The sequence below is a fragment of the Lactuca virosa genome, chromosome 5, assembly GCF_052849685.1.
Source record: "Lactuca virosa cultivar CGN04683 chromosome 5, Lactuca_virosa_CGN04683_v6, whole genome shotgun sequence".
NCBI lineage: Eukaryota > Viridiplantae > Streptophyta > Magnoliopsida > Asterales > Asteraceae > Lactuca > Lactuca virosa.
The window spans coordinates 189,750,237-189,775,186 of record NC_136430.1 but is presented as its reverse complement, the minus strand read 5'-3'; the positions used below and the strand labels follow the sequence as shown (position 1 = coordinate 189,775,186).

The following is a 24,950-nucleotide window of genomic DNA, read 5'->3' as shown; positions in this document are numbered from 1 at the left end:
TCTTTTTGTTCATGAATACATGCACCGATTATTGAGTGATTATTTCTAGGTTTATTACATTGTTTGATTCCTTGAAAGTAGCGAATTCATAGCATGTTGACAACAATTCACAATTCAGATCATACAGTGTGGTTTCTTCTTAAAGTTAATGACATGAGTCACATTAATGAATAAAAAGATTAGGCTAAGTGGGATTAGGTTTACCAAACTCTTTCCTTGTGGGTTAAAGGTAAATTTATGACACGTATTCTGAAGACATTAAAAAAAGAAAGAATTTAGAAAGTAAAACATGAACAAATATTTTTATGCGCAACCAATCATAATTAAATAAGAGAGCCTTTTACAACTATCATTTCTAATTACATGGTCTGAACTCAATACCTTGCACAATAAGCCCTTTAAGCGACTGGTTAGGGGCAAAGTTGACTGACAGTTTTCCAAAACTCTGGGGAGTTTGTGTAAGTTGTTCATCTATTTGTACCTCCATCCAACCATCTTTCCTTTGTTGTGGAAGGCCTTTTATTTTGGATCTATTCAATGGGTTGTGGGTATTTTCATAAACCTTTCGTTTGATAACTGGGGTTTGAGGACTAATCAAATAGATATATCGTGAGATTGATAATGTCTCTGAGAAATGACTTGTCATCCACACTTTCATAGGAGGCTCAAATCTAGAATGGTTTTCTTGTAATTTGTAAACAAGGTAAGCTCCATAACATGTTTGAGCTGATAGCATATTGGAGGTATTGCAGCGTATAGCAAAGCTCCAAGTAGGATCAAAAGCTACTTCTTCAAATCTGCAAAAAGACACGGTGTTTAATATAAATGCTAAAAGCACAGGACAACATAATCATAATTAAGTGGTGATTTTTTATTTTCTTGATAATGGAGAAACACAATGGGTACTAGAAGATCTAGATTCTAGAGCCACTAGAATATCCTACGTGCATACCAACCTATAAGTTTTAAATTAGTCGAATCCTAACTCAATTCAAGACCCTTGTTAACAATATCAGCTATATATATTTTTATCCGTTTATTACCCATATATGCAAAACATAGAAAGAACCTTGATTCCGGTAAAGATTGCCAACTCCACTTCTTTCTTTTCAAAGCCACTGCTGCTGGTAGCATAAGACATTTTTTCCCATCTTTGTCAAGAGAAAACCACTGTCAAAATTAATAATATATGTGTAAGTACTTGTTTGGGAATTCTGGAGTTTTCAACTTTGAACCCCTAGAACCATGATCAGTGGCTCTACAAGGATAACAACAGCTATATATTAAGAGAAAATATTATGTTCAAGCTAGCTAGAAATCTACCTCTTCCTCTTCGCCTTCCATATGGATATGGAACCCTTCGAGAGTCCCATGTCAGAAATTTTGGCATTCCAATTCTCATCGAGTAAATTGTTGGAGCTTTTTATATCACCATGGAGAACTCTTTGTTGCGGCCCCAAGACATATCATGAGACGTTGTCTCCATGTGAGAGCTGTGCTACTTAAATAGCGATCAAGACTTCCATGAGACGCATGCTCGTACACTAGGATCTTCTCATCACCCTCGTTGCAAAATCCTAGAAGAGTGATGAGATGTTCATGTGTGTAACGAGAAAGCATCAGGATCTCTTTCAAGAACTCAGGATCTCCTTGCCCATACCTACGATCTAGACGCTTAAAAGCAACCATGCTTTGCCCCTTGAAATTAGAGAGTATTCCTTCATACACTTTCCCAAATCCACCGTCCCCAATAAGTTGGCTTTTATCAAAGGTGTTGGTGGCTAAATTTATCTCTTCAAGTCGGATTGCAAGATGTTGAAACTCCTTGAGGAAGGCCTCCATTATTTGTTAGATCAAATGGATTTTAATATGTTCAAAGTTCAAACTTTTACAATGTGGTGTTGTTAAATAGCCTGGGAAAATGAGAGCTGTAGGCCAGCCATTTGACAGACGGACATTTGACACAGTCTTCCTGCCGACTGCTTTTTCTTTCGAAAGAAGTTGAAAATTGCACTTAGAATATGGTTTCTTAATTCTTTTTGTTTTTACTTGGTTGGACAAATAACTGATACAATCCATGTTGCGCAATATGTTAATTCAGGAGTTGACTTTTTTATTTATTTAATTGTGACCGAGACTCATCGAGTTGTTACATCACAGAAAGAAGTTATAATTTAATGATTTTAAAGATTATTTATATGCAAAGAAAGAAGTTTATTTTTTATTTTTTTTATTTTTTTTTATTATTTTTTATTATTTTTTTCCTAAATATCACTTATGCCTCCTAGTGAAACTTAATCACATGACCTCTCACTCTTTACCGCTAAACCAACACAAAGAAGTTATAATTTAGTGACGTTAAAGAATAATTTGAGACACTAAAAAGAATGAATTTAGCGATGTCGGCGTTGTGAAATTGTGTTGTATTTCTAAAAAAATATTTACCATCTCATACTATTTTAAGATTTAATTACTAAAAGATGGTCAACTATTTTTAGATAGTTTGAATTATTTTAAATTGGAGTACACATGGCAAATAAGTTGTCTTCATCGATCCATGGGCCATGTCACATGCACCCTATCCATGGCCATGAGCACCCTCTTTAGACTACTAAATGTGGGTAACATGTTATTACATGTTATCACATCTAAGATGTCCACGTCATCATCCTAGTTACAATTTGGTGTTATAATACTTAAGGTGGAAATAGGCAACACCAAATAACATGGGATAACACCTACTTTTTTTTTCTTTTTTTTTTGATGTTTTTAATTTCTATTATTTTAATTTGTTTTATTTACTTCATATATTTCTAATTTGTTTTTTTTATGTCATATATCTATAAAAAAAACATATAAATTAATAGAACATAATTTCATTAAATAGTAAATTAAAAATAAGGGTATACAAACATAAAAAAAAACACTACAAAGAAAAAAAAAAAAAAAAAAAAAAAAAAAAAAAAAAAAAAGACACGATAATCCAAAAAACCACACGATAATTTAACAAAAAACACCAATAAACTATTCATCGTCCGTATTTGCTCTCGATCTTTGCATTCATCATACATATCACTTCAGCTCGTCTCGGTGGCATATTTTCTTCGCTTGTTGTAAGAATTGCCAAATCCTTCGATATGCGATCTTGCTCGGCTTCTTGACGAAGGAACTCCAAATGTTGTCGTTGCAATTCATATCTTTTATTTGCGATTTCCGTGTGGTCGCCAAATTTTTGTTTCATTTTCTCGTGCTCTCGAAGCCGACTTTCATTCTCCTCCGCAGGTTGTTCAGCGCGCTTCGCTTCGTCGCGCCCTATCAGTCGTCGTGGTGGAGAGATTTCCTCGATGTCGTCAATGTTTTCTGGGAGCTCATCGGTGTCCGCGTTGAGGTCGATGTGCGTACGTCCGTCGGAAACGTCAACCGAACCCGAACCATGAGACCTCTTTGATTGTTGTTCCGATGATGTTGGCGTTTTTATCCATTTTGGAGCTTTCCTCACGATCTCCATAATTTTTTCGTGCTCAAATACGTGACCCATTTACACATGATATTCCTCCCTCGCAGATCTAAACACATCGAACTCATTCACACCACTTTGCCATTGCGAAGAAAGTTTGTTGTAGATGGAATTGAATTTTGTGCACTTCCGGCAAATTTGAGTCCATTTGCCACTAAGCATATCATGATTGCGATATGTGTCATTCTTGGTCAAAATTGTGCGGAATTTGACAATCATGGCTTCCCAAAAAGAAACTCTCCTCATATCGTTCCCCAAAATTGGTTGTTTTGAAGTCCCGCACCAAGCCACCGCCAACACATGCTCTTCCTCCGGTGTCCACCATGTTGGAGGTGCTACCGTTTGCTCCGCCCTGACCACAAGCTCTTTCCCTTTCTTTTTTTATCTCCCTTTTTTCCCAATGCTTTCCGACTACCCCCGACTTGCGTCTCGATAACCGTTTCTTGCGTGGGTGGGGGCTGTGTAATTGTTCTTCGCATGCGACTAAATATGTTAAAAAAGTTTTGTTGAATTTTTGCATTTTGTTGCATAAAAGGTGAGGTAAAGAATTGTAGTAGGGGTGAGGCGGGATTGAAAAAATTGTCGGAATATGGAAGCTCCGATGAGTTTTGCGAGTTGAGAAGGTTCTTGTAGCCCTCGTATCCCGCAAAACCTATTGGAGTGGATGTGTTTGTGCTTCGAAGAGGAGTATTCGGGTTTTGATCCATAGTTGGTTTTTGTGTTTGGTTGATTTTTGTGTTTGTGTTTTGAATAATAATAGAAATAGAGATAGATATAGAGAAATAGAAGTGTAGGTAAAAAGAATGAGATATATATATATATATATATATATATATATATATATATATATATATATATATATATATATATATATATATATATATACTAGTTTATAACCCGTGGAAACCACAGTTACAAAATAAAATGAATTTTGATAGTTGAAAATCGTAATTATTAATCAATTATTTTTAAAAAATTATTAAATAACAGAGTTATGTGATTGACGATGATAAAAAAATTATTATGTAACAAAGTTACATGATTGTCGTGGATAACCAAAACAACAGTTGTCAAAACTATGACAAGAATGCCATTGAGAACTTCATTAGGGAAAAGTAAGAAGAAAAGAGATGGGTTGTTAAAGATAGAATACCCAATTCGCCCTTAGAGGTTTCAAGAAAACAAAGCCCTACACAATTTCAAAAACCTTCTGAAAGTTGTACCCCATCAAATAAAAAGAAATCTCAGACATGTTTCACAAAGACCAACATGCCCGCTACAAAAATTAGTCTCCCTGTGCCTCCGAAAGCATCTGAACCCGTATGTTAAATTTCTTAGGACTTCTTTAAATGGATTTTTGTGTGATAATGGTAATCTGTTTTTAACTTTTTATGATCCCAACTTATAAACAGATAGTTGAAAACGTTTGTTTGATTTGGGAAACATATTTAAGTAAAGAAAGATCAGTCAGATGAAACGTTATACATAAGAGCTGGATAACTTTGGGCATGCTTGTTCTTGAACAAAATCTTAAGGCATCGTGCTTTTAATAAATAAATTACATAATTAGGTAAATTTTCATGACGGTTGTTGTTAACCTTTATGATTGACACTAATTCAACCACCTGAGCATCTATTTGTGAGCATAAAAAGTTCTGCTTATGAAGAGGACGAAGAGGACCAGAGCAAATAAAACCTCAATTGAAAGATTCGTGCGATTTACACAAAAGGATATTATGGTTCATTTACTTATTTTCTTTAGCGTTATAATTTTAATATGTAAAAAGGAATATTAAATAATAAAAGCTATTTAAAAAATAGATATGGGAAAATGTGATATTTTAAAACATTAAGAATGACAAATATGATATTTAAAGTTTAGGTTGGGAAAATATGATAATTTAGCCGTTTAATAAAGGTTTGGCGATAAAAAACAAAATTACTATATGATAATATGAAGATGTTACAATACGAAGTAAGATGTCACTCACACACATTACTGCAATAGGAAGAGTAAAAGAAGGATACTATAAATTTTTAATTAAAAAATGATTATATGCAATAAGTTAGTGTCTAGTTTGCAAAATGTGACCCACGCAACAACAATACACAATGATGAAATAGGAAAAGTAAATGAAGGATATTATACAAATAGTTAGTGTTCGGTTTGTTTGATTCATGATTCATGATTCTATGGAACGAATTCTAGTTTGTTTGTTTTGCAAAACGAAAATTAAAATATTAATTTTTTTATAACATCACCATCTCAAGGGTTTTGTCAAAATGTAATTTTGATCCACAAAGAGTTAGATGAGAACAGATTGCTGGTATAATAAAAGTAGTAGAAAATCTTGAGACCAATGAAAACACATCAGATGAGCCAACATTTTTTATGGTCATTCTGAAATTATAAAAAAAAAGTTAGTATCAAATCAACAAAATAAGATGTGTTGACGGGATCACAAGAACAAATAATTTGATGTAAACCAATCGGATGATGTAATATTCAGACTCGATAAACTCTTTCTTTTCCTTTTCCATTTAGTGGGTGTTCAAAGTGAAAATAACATTTAGTGAAATAATGAACATAAATATATATTGTGTGAGTTTTTAACACTTTATTTAAGCATATTACAAACACACATGTAGAACACATTCTGCAGGTCTGAACCAGATTATCCTACACTCCAAGCTTATTGTACTCAATGGCTTCCTCATGTAGAAGCTTGAATAATCTCACAACTGATTTGATAGTTAAAGCATAATGAAGGGATACCTAACGCCAATATATTACACAACCATCAAGTGGCTCACCACTTTTCATCTTATAGACATGATAGACAGGAAAAGAGAAAAATTAAAAAAATACAAAGAAAATTAAATTCCAAGCGATTCCTTAATCTATTGAATAGACTGACAAATCGAAATAAAAAAATATAAGGAAATAAAAGATTTCATGATACTTAGAAAGTTGACATTAAGAAAATAAGTTATGTCTTAATATCTATAAGAACCGGAATTAAACCTTACCTTGATGTCCTCTTTCCAAAACACCTCTATTGCACAAATTGCCGAAACCTATCAAAATCGTACCCTATGTTTGATTTCAAACTCGAAAACAGAAGACAAACACTTAAAGCTTAAATAGGCAACATACAAGAAATAGAAAATGAATACCATTGATAAAGATGTGGATTGTTACCATTACAAACCGAATTGAAAAGGGAGGCAATGTCGGCCCAAACAGTGTGCTCGTCGGACTATAAAGAGGAAGATAAGAGAAAAACAAACAGAGGCACACCGATTAAAAAAATAGCAACACAATTACAAAACGCTTACTTTCCCTGTAACATATAACCCTAATCTTGTTGTTTCAGTTTGAACCCACGAAAATCAGCCACTGATTCGACATCTCCATAATGATTTTTTTACATTAACTGAAGAGAAAAAAAGGTTTCTGATGAAAAGAGAGAGAGAGAGAGAGAGAGAGAGAGAGAGAGAATGGAGAAGGAAAATAGGAATGTGATTAACTTCATTGAGAATGACGAACAAAAACTCTACCCATGGATTTTAATTTGGATGTGATTACAAATCCTAATTTTTTGCTATAAAATTCAAATCTATTTGTTGATTTATAGGATATCAGATCAAGAATTAGTTATTGACTGGGATCTAAAATTTGAGCGGGAAAAAATTTATAGAAGCTGTAGGAACTTGTCACGTGTCATATAGAAGTTGTAGAAAGTTGGCATGTGTCCTATATATATATATATATATATATATATATATATATATATATATATATATATATATATATATATATATATATATATATATATATATATATATATTCAAATAGAACCAGAACAAATGAGAACAATTCTCATCCACAAATTTTAATTTATTAAAAAATTCATAATTTATTTCTAAATGAATAAAAATATCCTACCCTACATACCCCAACCGACCTTCCCCACCAACATACAAATCCCTTTCTTCTTTTGGACCACCGTCGAAACAAACAGATAGTCGCCTGAACTACCGATCGCCGCCTAAAATCTGGAAACGGAACAACCACACAATCTCGTTTTCACTCCAGATCTACTACCTCCATCTCTATTCCTCCGACTGTGGAATATCCCTCCGATTCTTTTTCTAACCGGAAAGATTTCCCGATATAATTTCACTAACCACCAGACATTAACCGGATTTGAAGAAAAAACTACCAAATATACAACGAATGTTGATAAAGTAGAAGACAACTGTTTCTCGATCTCAATCTTCATTCCGATCTAAACCGTCCTCCTCAGACTGTTGCTCTCCTCCATCCAAGTGTACTTCCGATCGGACTTGACCTTCTCGTCGTTCACAAGATCAAACCCTCACTCGAGACTAGAGACGCGGTCGGAAAGTGACCGAATGTACAATTTTGTTAGTGTGGATCGGCACCTGGTGATGAGATTTCGAGTTGTAAAGGTGTCGAACGACGTCCTCCTCTCGACGTGAATCATATCGACGATGTCGAGGTCATCAAATAGAGATATGAAGGGAAAGTATGCTTTAAGAGATCGACGGCTAGATCAATGGGGAAAGTATGGTTTAGAAACGCAAACGGTTTTGGAAATGGGGGGAAATAGTGGATTATTCAAATAGTAATCGATGATGTCAAGTTTGTTGAATCGACTCATGGTTGGAATTCAATGTCGGATGATCTTCTGAAACTGATTGAGAGGCACAGAGGGAAGAGGATAAAGGAAAACTGAGGGTTATGATGGTGTGAGGCTAAAATCTGGTACATGATTTTCATTTTTATGTTTATAATGTTTTAGTACATTTTATGTTCATAATAAATAATTATAAAGAAACTTTTGGTTCTTGGAAAGATAACATGTCTGACATTGACATGTGGTGGCGTGTTAGGTGCTATATTTGGTGATATCAACGAAAGGATTCAAAGCAACGTACAAAGAGTAGCAAAAAGGTACTCTTAAACATTTTTAATAAATTTTAAAAATTTGCTTTTGAGAAAATAACTAATTAAATTAATCTTATAAATAGTTTTTTAAAGAGTTGAACATTTTAAATATACCAAAATCAACCAAAATTTTTGCTAGTACAAAAATGTCGATAGCATGTGATTTAAAAAAAATGTAAAATGACGTCGTTTTGGCATATGCTCGCTACGATAATTGAAGTCGGTTGCAAAAATATTCATTTTTTGCCTTCTCGATTCAATAGTTGTTTCGTTTATAAAATCACATATGATTTATGTGCACAAGATTTGTTTTCGTGTTCTCGGTTCAATAGTAGTTATTTATCCTCATTAATCATATGTGATTATATATATATATATATATATATATATATATATATATAATCACATATGATTTAATACATGAGAAAAATTATTAAATCGAAAATGTGAAAACAAATATTATCCATATAAATCATATGTGATTAGATAAATATAATCATATATGATTATATATACGAGAACAACTATTGAATCAAGAACACAAAAATAAATCATGTCCATATAAATCTTTTTGAATGGCCAATATATATGGTTTGGGCTAGGCATCAAATGTATAGATGAGTTAAGGCATTTGTCTTTGTATTTTGGAGTCTTTTGTATATGTTTGATATTTTCGGTCTAGGAAGCTTTCGGTTAAGGTGTGACCGAAAACCAGTTTTCGGTCTGCTGACAGAAAACTGTTTTCGGTCCTTGTGGGTATATATAGGATGTCAGGCTGTCAGATCCATGAGTTGTTAATTTTGCAGTTTTCGGTCCTTGAGTTGTATCAGATATTTCCTTGTGTGAATTGTATGCAAGCTCAAGTTTCATTCCATCTTCTACTCCATTTCTTCTTTATTTCTTATGCTTGATTGATCACTGGTGAAGATCCTTCTTTCAAGGGTCTTACAATTGGTATCAGAGCAAATCTGGTGTCAATCAAGTGTGTTCTTCAGCTTTTCGATTTTTCACAGCTTTGTTCTTCACGTTTTCGGTGTCTAGAAACCTTCTGTTTGCTAGTGTTTTGAAGATCAGATCAGAAACTACATCGTGTGGAATTGAAATCTGCATGGAAATCAGTTTTTCATTGAATTCTCACTGTTTTCGGTTGGATCTTCATAAACCGAAAACATATATTCAACCAATTTTTGTCAGATCCAGTGTGTTTTGAAGCTTCATTTGGTATTCTCATTGCGTGGAAATCAGAGTCGTATCAGAAAACCAAGTTTTTCATTGAAATTTGTTAGTTTTCGGTTTAAATCTTCATCAACCGAAAACTGTTCTTCAACTGAAAACCTTTGAATCTTCATCAACCGAAAACTGTTCTTCAACCGAAAACCTTTGAATCTTCATCAACCGAAAACTGTTCTTCAATCGAAAACCTTTGAATCTTCATCAACCGAAAACTGTTCTTCAACCGAAAACCTCTCAATCTTCAGAAACCGAACACCACTCATAAACCGAAATCTCTTAATCTTCATAAACCGAAAACCCCCTTTATCACCCTAAACCGAAAACCCTCTTTCAACCGAATTCATTGTTTTCGGTCATCATCTCTCAACCGAAAACCTTATCCTTTCATCATACTGAATTCTTTGATTTTCGGTCACACTCCTCAATCGAAAACCCATTCTATTTGATCTTTTGATTTGTTTTTCAAGTTAATTTTTATTAAAAAAATTAAAAAAAAAAAAACAAAAACAAAAACAACAAAAATTAAAAATATGGAATCTCAAAGCATGTCAGCTCACCATGAATTGGATGCAATTATGGGAACCACTTCTCGAATTCCCAGACGGTTATCCGCGGAAGGATTTCCAGAATGGAAATATCGGATTGAAAAGTACATCAAAATGAAAGATTTCAAGATTTGGCGAAGCATTCTGAGAGGTCCAATCCGCATCACAACAACATTGGAAGATGGCACAGTAATGGATAAGCAAGTTGAGAACTACACTGATGATGATTTTGAAAGAGTCGAGGAACAGGAAAAGGCTCTTGCTACACTTACCATGGCATTATCTCCGGAAATTGCTCAAGGTTTCCGTGAGTACACTTCAACAAAGGCCTTATGGGAAGCACTGATTGAAGTCTATGAAGGCAATGAAGACATGAAACAGAGTCGCCAAGACATTCTGCGACAAAAGTTCAACATGTTTAACCATGTCTTGGGAGAAACTCTTGAGAATCAGTTGCAAAGGTTTATTATACTTACCACAGAAATGAGCTCTGCTGGTGTTATGGTTACAAGATCTGAGATCAACAAGAAGCTGCTAAACTCTCTGCCAAAATCTTGGGATATGAATGTCTCAGTGATTAAAAAGACCAAAGATTTGAACCGTTTGAGTTTGGCAGAAACAATGGCAATCATTAAGGCTTGCGATCTCGATGACAAGCAGAGGGAGATTAACCATGTCAATTCATACTCCACAGCAAATCTTGGGATTCAAACGACCAACAACACAGCTTTCTCAAGCTTTTCAACCCCTCAAGCTCCTTCAGTTTCTCATGTTTCACAAGTTCAACCCTATGTGACTCATCATCCTACCTCATACGTGATCCCTCAAATGCAACACATTCAAGTTCCTCAACCTCAAACTTTATCTCAACAAGTTGGTTCTAGTGTTGGTTCATCCACAGCTGCACCCGTTCAATCTCATGGATTCAGTTCTCAAGCTTCATCATTGAAAGAGAAGGAAGAAAATCTGGCCCTCGCCACTGGTCTGGTGAACTGTTACAACGCTTTTGTGGCCGGAGAGCTTTCCCCACAACTATCTTTTGCTGACCTAGACCAGATCCATCCAGAGGATGTAGAGGAGATGGACATCACCTGGCAAATGGCCATGGCTGTTTTTAGGGCAAAGCAGTTTTCCAAGAAGACCGGAAAGAACAATTGGAGTGTGAAATCTGACAAGAAAGTGGGGTTCAACAAAGGGAAGCTGCGGTGCTACAATTGTCATGAGCCTGGGCATTTTGCAAGGGAGTGTCCAAAGCCAGACCGAAGAGAGAATTCTGATCGAACCATGGTGCCGGTGACCTATGTCAACAAGGGATCTTCTTCAAGCAATTAGACTGCTAACTTGGCAATGGTGGCCCAATCCTTTGATTGGGAAGATCAAATTCAGGCTCTGAATATTTCAGGACCTGAAAATGCACATCTTGCCCAGATCAAGGATGGTGTGGAGGAAGAAGTAGAGAGAGACCCAGAAGAAGAGATGATGAATCTTCAGTTCGCGTTCATGGTGCAAACTACTCCTGAGCCAGCCAAACCCGAGGTCAGTGAACTTGGTTGCTCTCAATCTTGCATTAAGACTGTTAAATTCTTACGTGACCAAATTGAATTAATCAAGAGAGAGAACGAGGACCTTAAGTATGAGGGTTACACACTTAGAAAAAATCAAAAGCCTTTAAAAACACAATTAGAGAGTAAAACAAACGACTTTAAGAAATTACAAGAGGATTACAGCAACAAATGCGAGAACTATGATCATCTCAAAAGAAAATTTACTGCTGTGACCGCTGAACTTGATTCATTGAAAAATCGTCTTGAAAATACTGAATTTATTTTTAATAAATTCGATGGGTCAAGTGAAGTAGTTGCAAAAATGATAGAGGGACAGATGCAGTGGAAGGACATTACATGTGGAAACCAAAAGAAAGTAGGATTAGGTTTTGAGAGTGTTCCTCCTCCATTCAATCATACTTATAATGTCATTCCTCTATCTCAAGATAAGATTGATAGAGAACCTTTCTTAGTTTATGGAAAGCCTGCTTCTGAACAAGCAACATGCTCAAATGATAAAATTTTGGATACTAACATTTCTACCTCAAGTGCAGATATGTCAGTAGTTCAGGGGGAGCCAGAAGCTGAAAAGTCTGAGTCGAATAACTCTGTGTCTAAATTTGGTGTTGAATTTTGTGATGATTCTGTGTTAAATTCAAACACTAATGTTTTTGTTTCTGGTGGTGTGTTGTTTCAGACTTTTTGTGTTATTTTCTTGAATTGACTTGATTTTCTTGAAGGTATGAAGATTCCGACCCCAGCCATGTAGTTTTTATTAAGAATCGACCGTGAAATCGTGGCTAAATCGCGAAAACAAGAACTGTCGGCGAGCTTTCGGTCCATCGGCTTTCGGACCAAGCTTTCGGCCGAAAACCGGCTTTCGGTCGAGCCGAGCCGTTTTCGGTCAAGCCGGCTTGGACGGCTTTCGGTCGAAACTATTTTCGGTCCAATGTGGCTTTCGGTCTTCACTGTGTTCGGTCGATGAGTTTTCGGTCTAACTGCCTTGACCGAAAACCCATGTTTGACTAATAAAATTCAATTAAAATGGCCAAAATTAATTGACATAATTGAGAAAATAATTTTAATTTGTTATAATCAAATGTTTTCTCACCTGGTTTGTTTTGTGCAGATAAAATGGCAAGTCTCAAAGTTGCAGAAAGTCACAACGTGTCCATTCTTCTTGATGATCCTCCAGTAGCACACAAACGAATTCAAATCAATGATGCACGGGCTAAGGGAATGTTGCATCTTCACTGCACTAACCTGGAATCCAGTCATTTATCTTAATCTGATCAACGAATTTTGGAGATCTGCAAGTGTGAAGAATGGAGAAAATGGATCAACGACAATTGAAGCTTCTGTCAGAGGATGCAAAGTTGTTATCTCTGAGCAAGTCATCAGAGATATCTTGAAGATTGATGACAAAGCTACCTTCCCGACTGATATAGATCTGAGACTGGTTGATGAGTATCTCGAGAAGATGGGATACGAAGGAGTCTTTCCACCTACCCTGAAGAAGCTGTTACCTCCTTACTGGAGGTTTCTAGCCCACATTTGTGTCAACTGTGTATCTATGAGAAAGGGTGGTGCAGACGAAATATCCTCGAGAAATACTCAGGCGATCGTTGCATTGGCTGCCGGGATTGACTTCAACTTCTCAAGGTTTATCTTGGAGGAGATGATTTCTAATGCGAACAAGAAGTCGAAGGATCAATACCTGCTCTATCCAAGATTTATTCAAATCTTCATCAACAACCTATTTCCCGATCTGGTCAAGACAGGAGAAACAATTGACTTGAAAGCCTTCGGACCAAACACTGTGAGCCTCATCAAGCAGAACCGTAAAGGGAAAATAATGTTTCACGGAAAGTACCCTCTTGTAAAATTTGGAAATTTTGCTGAGCTGTCAGAATCTTCAGAATCCCATGGCTCGTCTGATGAAATGTCAACTGATCAAACATCGTCAGCACATGCAAATGTGAATGACGATGTTATCGTTACATCAGACCATGAGGAAGAAACTGTTACTCCATCCACCATTGTTGCTGAAGATCATGATCTTGAAGATGTGATAGTTCAAAGTGATTTCAGTGAAGGAGGAGAGGATGAATATGAAGATCTTGATTTATCCGGTTACGACGAAGATGATGTTTCGATGTAGTTTACTGGACTTGAGCACCCTTTGTCAAATGAAAAGCTCGATGACTTCCTCAACGATATCGATGATGGTGCCAATCAAACACCGGAGATAAGGGAGAAAGATGACGATCGAGAAGTTGAGCCTCCGGTTATCGTTCAAGCGGCTGATTCTTCAACTCAAAAGGACACATCATCAGGGATTCCTCCCCTTGATAATGTGGTTCCTACATCCGAGCCAATTACAAGTGATACCCAGACAATCCTGACCTCCCAGCCCCCGATGAAAAGACGCAGAATTGATCCAAGGGTGGGAGTAATTTTTCCTGACCCAACTCAAACCACAGAAACTCCTCCATCTACAACTGTTGCCCCTTCCTGATCTGTTCCCATTCAAGAAGGCCCCAGTTCTACTAATGCACCTGGTGGTTCATCTGCTGACCTGAGTTTGTCTCCTCCAAGGCCTTATCATGATGCTGCCTCTGAGAGGTTAGCCATACATCTGGCCTAGAATTTAAGTCCAACTCACTCCTCCCGCGGAAAAGGAATATCATTTGAGGAGAGTATATCTGGAGATGATGATGTCTCAGTGCCGGAGCTGAGAAAGGAGATTGGTGTGTTGAACCAGAAACTCATTGAGAAAGACCTCATGATCAGTCAGCACGAGTCTCGTATTGCTGATCTTGAGGCCACCAATGCTCAGCTTATCACTCGCACCGATGATCTCGAAGCAGATAAAGCTCTGAAGACAAAACAGATCACCGATCTTCAGACACATTTTGGTTTGTTGACTGCCAGCTATTATGATCTGAAGAAGAAGCTGGAAGAAGAACTTGGCGATAAATTCAAGTCATCTGTTGATGAGCCAAGAGTCTATTTTCCCAATCAAGACGCTCCCGTGGCTCCACCTCCTACAAGAACAACTACCATTGTCGATCGATTTGACAAAGAACCAGCGCAGGCTCCAAACGTCGTGGCTTTAAAACGTGCTAAACAAGCCAAGTCTGCTGAAAAGGGTCAACTCTTATTCAAGAGGAGCTCGGATCAAAATGCTCCCGGGGATCAACCAAACATCACCGTTACAGATCTTGGAGAACATCTCTTCAGGGACGTATATGGTGATAGGTCTGGGATCATCTCATGGGGATTCCACAACATCATGAACATGTGGATCGTGAGAAGGAAGAGTGGAAATACCGAACTGTATAAAAAATGCTCACGACTTCCACTCCTGGACCAGGATTGATCTTACGGAGTTGTCTAAGGCTCCTTTTGCTAATCCATCAAATGACCCCAAGGCGACTCAATTCAAGTTATTTTTGGAAGATCAAGTGGCTAAGGGCTTTCCTTCAATGAAGACTGCAGAGTCTATTATCAAGATATACCCGAGTGTCATTGAACCCAAAACCAATCAGCCCCTTCGATCTGTAATGTGGCCTGCAACTAATCAAGTAAAGCAGATCCCTATCCTTCAGAACCATCCAGATGGATCTCTTAAATCTATGCAATACTGGGTGTTTGATGAAACTACAGCTTCCGCTGTCATCAAACTTGAGCATGTATGTATTCGTTTATATGAGAAGAGGGACCTGCTACAATTTGGAAGGTGGGATATACATCAGCTTTCTCATCATCAGATCAAGGTGGCTGAAGACCTTTTTGAGTCTGCTGCTAAGGAGTACACTGCCATGGTTGCTGATATCATTCAAAAGGAGATGTGGAATGGAGCTATGGGAAAGTCAGATGTGCTGGTGGTTGACAAAGACTGAATCATGCTAGCCCCAAACCAAGGGGGTGATTGAAGGGCCAAGATATATGGTTTGGGCTAGGCATCAAATGTATAGATGAGTTAGGGCAATTGTCTTTGTATTTTGGAATCTTTTGTATATGTTTGATGTTTTCGGTCTAGGAAGCTTTCGGTTAAGGTGTGACCGAAAACCAGTTTTCGGTCTGTTGACAGAAAACTGTTTTTGGTCATTGTGGGTATATATAGGATGTCAGGCTGTCAGATCCATGAGTTGTTCATTTTTCAGTTTTCGGTACTTGAGTTGTATCAGACATTTCCTTGTGTGAATTGTATGCAAGCTCAAGTTTCATTCCATCTTCTACTCCATTTCTTATGCTTGATTGATCACTGGTGAAGATCCTTCTTTCAAGGGACTTACACTTTTGTGATTAAATACTTATAATCACATGTGATTAAATACTCGAGAACAACAATTAAATAGAGAACACGAAAATTAATATTGTCTACATAAATTACATATGATTAAATTAACATAATTACACATTATTATATGTATCTAATTGCATACGATTATATGTATCTAATCACATATCATTTGTATTAACAATATTCATTTTCGCATTTTCGATTTAATAGTTGTTATTTTATATTTAATCATATTTGATTATATTTATATAATCACATATAATTTATATGGATAAGATTCGTTTTCGTCTTATCGATTCAATAGTTGTTGTCATGTATTTAATCATATATGATTTATGTGCACAAGACTCGTTTTCGCGTTCTCGATTCATAGTTGTTCTTTGTCCACATTAATCATATGTAATTTAATACATATAATCACATGTGATTAAATACATGAGAAAAATTAATAAATCAAAAATATGAAAATAAATTTTATCTATGTAAATCATATGTGATTATATACGTATAATCACATGTGATTATATATGAGAACAACTATTGAACGAAGAATGTGAAAACGAATCTTGTTTATATAAAACATATGTGATTAAATGCATATAATCACATTTGATTATATACACGAGACGAAATAACAAATCGAAAACGCGGAAATGCATATTGTTCACAAAAATCATATGTGATTAAAACATATAATCACATGTGATTATATAAATTTAATCACATATGGCTTATATGGATAAGATTCATTTTCGTTATTCTCGTTTATTTAATCACATCTGGTTATATTATCTAATCATATATGGTTTATTTAGACAAAAACTAATCTTGTCTATATAAATCATATGTGATTATATATATATAATCATATGTGATTATATTTATTTAATAATATGTAATTTATGTGACTAAATACATATAATCATATATGATATATGTGATTATATTAATTTAATCACATATGGTGGTGGTGGTGGTGGTGGAGATGGGTGGTGATGGGGTGGTGGTGGTGGGTGGGGTGGGTGGTGGTGGGTGGTGGGTGATAAGTGTCATGCATGATAAGTGTTTGGGTGGTGGTGGTTGGTGAAGGATAGTATGTGGTAGTATTGGTGAAGGGTGGTGGGTAATGGTTGTGTGGTTGATGGGTGGTGGACGTGTAATTAAATATTTATAATCACATATGATTAAATATATGAGAAACATTATTGAAAGAAAAACTCAAAAATGAATATCGTTCATATAAGTCATATGTGACTGGATACATATAATCACATGTGATTTTATGTATATAATCACATATGATTAAAGTTGACAAAAAAATAATTATTGAATGGAGAACGCGATAATGACATATACGATTAAATATATCTAATAACATTTAATCACATGTGATTATATGTATCTAATCACATATGATTTATGTGGAAAAGATTCATTTTCACGTTCTCAATTCAATAATTGTTTTTTGTCCATTTTAACGCGAAAATGAATATTTTCCACATAAATCACATGAGATTAAATACATATAATCACCTGTGACTAAATACACATGTGCTTATATGTATCTAATCACATATGATTTATGTAGACATGATTTATTTTTGTATTCTTGATTAAATAGTTGTTCTTTTACCACATTAATCATATGTGATTAAATAGATATAATCAAATATGATTATATGTATCTAATGATATATGATTTATGTGGACAATATTCATTTTCGTGTTCTCGACTCAATAGTTGTTCTCGTATACTTAATAATATGTTATTATATCTATCTAATCACATATGATTTATATAGACAAGATCGATTCAATTTTGTCCATATAAATCACATATGATTAGATATTTATAATCACATGTGATTAAATACGTGAGAAAATTATTGAATATAAAACTCGAAAGTGAATTTTTTCCATATAAATCCTATGTGATTAGATACATTTAATTATATGTGATCATATAGATGAGAACAATTATTGAATCAAGAACGCGAAAATATTTTTTTCCTACATAAATCATATCTGATTAAATACATATAATCACATGTGATTAAATACATGAGACTAAATATTGAGTCGAAAACGTGAAAATGAATATTGTCCATATAAATCATATGTGATTAAATACATATAATCACATGTGAGTAAATACACGAGACCAACTATTGAATTGAAAATGAGAAATGAATATTGTCCACATAAATTATATGTGATTATACGTATCTAATCACAACAGATTTATGTGGACAAAATTCGTTCACGCTTTCTCGATCCAATAGTTTTTTTTTTTTTTTTTGTATAATCACATGTGATTATATGCATTTAATCACATATGACTTTTATGAACAAAAACGAATCTTGTCCACATTAATCATGTATGATTAAATACATGAGAAAAATTATTGAATCGATGCAAAAATAAATATTGTCCACATAAATCACATGTGATTAAATACATACAAAATTTTATTGAAGAGAAAATGTGAAAATGAATCATGTCAATATAAATCATATGTGATTAGATACATCATACATATAATCACATGTGATTAAATATAAGAGAACAACTAACGAATCAACAATGCCAAAATGCATGTTGTTCACATAAATCATATGTGATTAAAACATATAATCAGTTGTGATTATATATGTCTAATCACATGTGATTTATGTGGGTAATATACATTTTTGTTATTCTCATGTATTTAATCATATATGATTACAAGTATCTAATCACATATGATTTATTTAGACAAAAACGAATCGTATCCATATAAATCATATATATATATATATATATATATATATATATATATATATATATAATCACATGTGGTGGTGGTGGGTAGGAGTGTTGGTGTTGGTTTCGGGTGGTGGTGGTGGGGGGTAGTGGGTGGCGTTGACGGGTGGTGGTGATGGTGGTGGGTAGTGGTTTTTGGGGGTGGTGGTGACGTGTGGTAGTGATGGGTGATGGAGGAGGGTAGTGGAGATGGTGGTAGGTGGTGTGGTCTTGGTGGGTGGTGGGTGCGGGTGGTTGTGATGGGTGGTGGTAATGGGTGGTGTAGGTGGGTGGTAATGGGCGGTGGTGGGTGAGTGGGTGGGTGGGGGTGGTGTTGGGTGGTGGAGGCGGGTGGTGATGGTAGGTAGTGGTCAACGGGTGATGGTGATTGGTGGATGGTGGTGACGGGTGGTGTTTTGTGGTGGTTTTGGTGGGTGGTGGTGATGGGTGGTGGAGGTGGGTGGTGGTGGGTGGTGGGTAGTCGGTGGTGGTTGTGGTGGGTGGGTGGTGGTGGTGGCGAGTGGTGTTTAGTGATGGGTGGTGGTTATTGATGGGTGGTAGGTGGTGGTTGGAGGTGGTGGATAGTGATGGGTGGTGGAGGTGGGTGGTGGTGGTGGGTGGTGGTTGTGGTAGTAGTGGGTGGTGGTAGTGGTGGGTGGTAGTGGGTGGTGGGTAGTGATGGTCGGTGGGTGGTGTTGGTTGGGTGGTGAATGGTATTAGTGAGTTTTTTAATTGTTTGTAACTATTTTTTGATTTATATGAATACTATTTTATAATTTTAATTAAAAAAAATTTTGTGGTCAAAATTTGTTCTCAAATGTTCACGCGATAAGAAATGTTCTCGATTGAACGCTCCCCTATATATATATATATATATATATATATATATATATATATATATATATATATATATATTTATATATATATATATATATATTGTGTAAAAAAATTAATTAGTAATTTTTTTTTCAAGTTACCATTTTTGAACGACAATATCCGTTTTTAAACGAGTGAAAAATGAGCAACGGTCGAAAATTACACGGTACCATCCGTTACCATGACAACGCGTGATCACATAACGGCTGATAACGGGAGGGGGGTGGTGTACGTATGTTATGGCGATGCTAAATCAGCTTAACGCCGTATGGCGTTGCCCATACCCATCTGTCTTATTCGACTCTTCTAGCAAAATACCACCAGGAATAATGTTTCCAGCGAATATATAAATCATGTGAAGGCTAGAGACTCGATCGCTTCGCTCCTGAATTCTCGATCTACACCATAACAAACTTTCATTTCATCCAAGCTCAACCATTTAATGCATTTGTTTACTTTCGTCTAGAGGAACTCAATTGTGGGTTTGATTCAATTTCCAAATGTATCAAATTTACATGACTATAGGTTTCCAGTATTTACTCCTGTCTAACAATGAGATTTTACCACGAAGCGGCAATGAGGAAGTATTTTCATTGCGGTAGTGAAAGATAGTATGTCGTTTGACTTATTTTAAACCATTTTTGACTTTAACATGTTTGCTACTCCTCTTAGTTGGGCGTTTGACTAGAGATATGTAGGGTTGATTTCTTTTGTGGTATTCTTATTGCCCGGTGGTGTGTGGAGATCGAAGGAGTAGCTCCGTCGGTATTTAGCACAAATAGAAGGATGAGTTCACCAACCATATATGGAGGACATATTGGAACATGCTCTGCACAAGATCAAACACGTACAAATATTCACAAAAAATATGAATATAAGGTCTCAAGGTGGTACAATTTTATGTGTATTACCCATTCATATAAACAGAAAATATACACATTCAAGTACAACTAGAAGATAAACCATACTCAATTTATAATATTTAACATGCTAAAAAGAAGGAAAATTATCAACTTAAAACCTCAAACATAGGACTACTAAGTCCACATTACTAAAACTCCACCGAACCAGGTCCTTCATTGGACCAAGACCTGATTATTTAACTTCTACATAAAGAAACCAGATCGACCCATTTGAACCCGTACCCATGACCCAACTTAACCCATCAAGATTTCCCAACATTCACCCCCACAATCTTAATGATCTTGATCTTGTTTCTATTTCTATCCGAATCATTGTGATTCAATCTTTCTACTTGCTTTAAGAACACAAATTTCTTTTATATTACTCTTACTAAACTTTCTATTTTCTTGTTTGATTCAAACAGTCTTGTATTCTTACGTTAAATCTTATTTCTTGCTAGTTAACTTGTATGCGAAGCAACTAGGTTCGGTCTTACCATCTTGTTTTAATCTTGTTGTATTTTGTATTTTGCTTTCTAACAAAAAACGAACTTTTGTTGCTACATCTTTTTTCTGATAAACAAAAATGTTTCGGCTTGCTGCTTGCTTTGGATCTCTTCATTACTTCTTTTCTTCTTGCTTATTTTTACTAGCTACTAGCTACTTGTTTTCTTGATTAGTGATTCTTGCTACTTATGTATGGTTAGAATAGCTCCCTTGCTCACATATCACTTCTTTTCCTGCATTTTTTTTCCATCAACCATTCTTGCTAAAATCTCATTTGGGTCTTGTTGTCATCCTCTAAATCATTATGTTTCTTGCTTCCACTTTTGCTTTCTTTCTTGCTTATTTTCTTTCTTTCTTGATCAAAATTGTTTGCTTGCAACATGTTTCATTCTTCCAATTACGACTTGATTAACCTTTCTACTTGCTATCTATTGATCATGAATTTGTTGCTTTCTCTTAATTAGATTATCATAAAGCTTTCTTCGACTAAGCCACGTTATGAGCCAAGGGATCCGATAGCAAGTGTTGGAACATGCACTGCACAAGATAAAACATGCACAAATATTCACATAAAAATCTAAACATAAGGTCTCAAGGTGGGACAATTTTTTGTGTATTACTCATTCATATAAATAGAAAATATACACGTTCAACTACAACTAAAAGATACCCTACTCTACTTTTGCTATTTAACATGTTAAGAAGGAGGAAAACTATTTGCCAAAAACTAAAAAGAGAGGACTACTAAATCCATGTTACTGAAACTTCACTAAACCAGACCCTTCATTGGACTAGTTCCTGATTATATTGAACCATTTCAACCCGTACCCATGACCCAGCCAAACCCATCAAGATTACCCAACACGACATTCTTCGTCACTATACGGGATGTGAGGTTCATCATCAGCAAGATGTTCCGCTAGTGCCTCAAGTAAGGCTGCATTATGGAACTTCCATCTCATGATTCATCCGGTTAAACGATGAATCCTAGTAATGATTTGATGAAGAAGAAGAATATGAGGAGATATGACAAATGGAGGGATTGGGTGAATCCAATCATTTTTACTTATTTTTAAATTTAAAAAAGATATTTATAATTAAAATTCTATTTTTTGTAAATACTTTTCAAACCACTATACATTGGTAAATACTTTTCCACCTAGAATCTTTTCATAAAAAACTCGTCCACGTCTTCTGCAAAACTTTTTTCTATAATTATTCATTATTAGACACAAATAGAGTGATCTAAGTTTTGGATTAGGTGTTTAAGTCCATAACTATAATTGGTATGTACTTCATTTCATAGTAGCATGGTCATTTTTGGTTGCCTTCACCATAACAACTTGACAAGATGAATTATGGAGAAAGAGGTTGATAGATGATTTATTAATATATTATAAGAATAATATATTAATTAAGAAATCATATTATTTAATTAGTATTGATCAGAAATTAATTTGGAATTAATTTAGTGATCAAAAGAGACTGATTAAAAGTAAGGGGACTGATATTGCAAATCATTGATGGTTGCAAGTTGGGCTGATGGACTCCTAAAGGAAGGAGTGAACGAAATCTATGGGAAGCCCATAGACATTTCGTACAAGGGGCTTTCTAGAAGGATTCCATAGATTGCTTAAGGCTTAAGCAGAGAATTAGGGTTTCCATCTAAAACCCTAGCAGCTCAGCTATATAAGGAACCCTTAGCTTATAGTTTTCGTCCCTATGCATTCTTAGAGAACCCTAGCCGAATTCGATAAGCTACCATCACCTATCTCTTGTTAATCCTTTTCTAAGTGGTCTTTGTGACTACATTAGAGGTGCAAAACTTGAGGCACTAAGCTCTTGAAGGTCAAATCAAGCTATCAACAAGAAAGACATTCTTCTAAACCCTAATATGATTAGCTAGATTTTGTTTTTCTTGTATGCTAGATTAGGGGTTTTCTTTGAAAATTAATTTTAATGTATAACTTGAGAAAAACCTAGATCCAAAGCAAATAGGGTTGCATGTGCACCATAGGAATGTTGTAATGCTCATAACCCAACAGTAGTATCATAGCTTAGGGTGTTTATATGTTATATATGATGCAATTGTAATTTGTTCAAAGCTTAATCAAATTCGTTTTTGGTATCTTTCTGATGAACTCGACGAGTTGGACCAACTCGACGAGTCCATGCCCTGACTCGACGAGTTGGTTCGTCTGTTGGCAGATTTTTCGGATTTCAGCCCTAAATTAGATAAGGATTGTTACCTTAAATTATTTTAACTGTTTAAATTTGAATTTTCTGATATGGTAATGAATATCCTCATCTAATTAAAAGATCTTGGTCAAATTTTAATATAATGTTCAAAATTATGTGATTAGTTTAATTATTTAAAATTTGATCTAGAAGTTTTGAAAACTTTCGAAATTTCCCCTCAAGTTTTGGAATTTGAAATTTTGATTAAAAGTTTTAATTTTAAAATATTAAATTCTATGTCACACCCCCAAATCAAAACGGCGGAAACATTCGGGGATGGAGGACATCATGTATAGTATCACAACAATTGCATCATAGTAATCAAAGTGAACACAACCATCACATTAAATAAGTAAAATATTTACATCTGTTAGTACATAATTTGTATACAGCAAAAGTATAGGAAAATATAAAAGATGTGACTCTATACGCTTCGTCTTCTCAAAAGTCTATGGGAGTACCTGTATACTGATTTCCTGAGAATACAAGCGGTTTTGAAAAGAGTATTAGCATTAAAGCTGGTGAGTTCATAAGCATGTTTTTGTAATGAAAAATCTGTTGATGAATCCATGAAAATGTTTGTGTGTTTCCAAAAAAATCCAATATTTTCTTTAGTAAAAGCGTGATAATACCAGTTCCTTTTATAAGCACTTAATTTATACTAGTTATGTATAAACCAATATCGAACAGACAGTTGATTATGTGGATCTGCCCTAAGCCCACAACCAAGCAAGGAACAGGAAATGAGGCGGAAACCACACATTCCACAGTCTATCGGATATTCTTCATACATAACCCAAATGCATAAACTAAGAAATTATAGAATTAACTATAAATGTTTGTTATTGTATCCTATTGTAGTATATAAAGAATGCTAGTTTGTATGCTTGATTACTAACAGATGTATTATATGGTGAGTTCTGTATGAAAAACCCTGGCTACACCTAGAATATATATTAATTTTATTACTTATAGTAAAACCATGTATTCAATTTCCCTGAAATCCTCCAGTTGTAATGTATGATAGTTCCATTAATGAAAATAAAACTATTTGAAGAATGAATTTATGTAAATAAATAGTTAGTTTATACTATTGTGAGTTCGCATAACCATGCTTTATATGACCTAGTGACTTTTACGACATTCTTCAAGTGTCGGATATATGACATTTGTCACCTGAGGCATGCCTGCCTAACTGTCGCTAGCAGTTCAGATGTGGGATTGTCAGTCCCGAATAGATCTATTCACAAATCTCATGCTCTCCCTCCAGGAGACTCTGGTTATAATGTGTTAGGATTTAGTTCAGTACCCCGAAGGGTACAAAGTGAAGTGGTGTCTCACAATCATGTGTTAACTAGTTTACGTGTAATGTTGGAATGTGCACTTGTGCTTGAAATCGTATGTATACTTTACAGAGTAATAATAATTATACTTAAATAATTATTTAGTGTGGTGCTCATGTATTCAGAAAGTAGTAATGTATACCATAAACTATATCTGTCATAGATTAAATGATTGTTAA

At 35.2% G+C, this 24,950-nt stretch overlaps 1 protein-coding gene across 2 annotated transcripts; it reads right to left on the bottom strand.

Moving 5' to 3' along the window:
- Positions 1-290: 290 nt before the first annotated feature.
- Positions 291-1,895, bottom strand: LOC145116324 (F-box protein At2g02240-like). Of its 2 annotated transcripts, none has more exons than XR_013711996.1 (3): positions 1,324-1,895; positions 1,044-1,170; positions 291-797 (listed from the first exon to the last, which is right to left on the bottom strand). XR_013711996.1 is itself a non-coding variant. In XM_079052667.1 (3 exons), exons 1-3 carry the CDS (start codon positions 1,342-1,344, stop codon positions 356-358), a joined length of 564 nt encoding a protein of 187 aa, XP_078908793.1. In that variant the 5' UTR covers positions 1,345-1,893; the 3' UTR covers positions 291-355. The 2 variants fall into 2 exon arrangements, 1 of the variants encoding a protein (XP_078908793.1); XM_079052667.1 differs by having other exon boundaries at positions 1,070-1,170; positions 1,324-1,893.
- Positions 1,896-24,950: the final 23,055 nt, after the last annotated feature.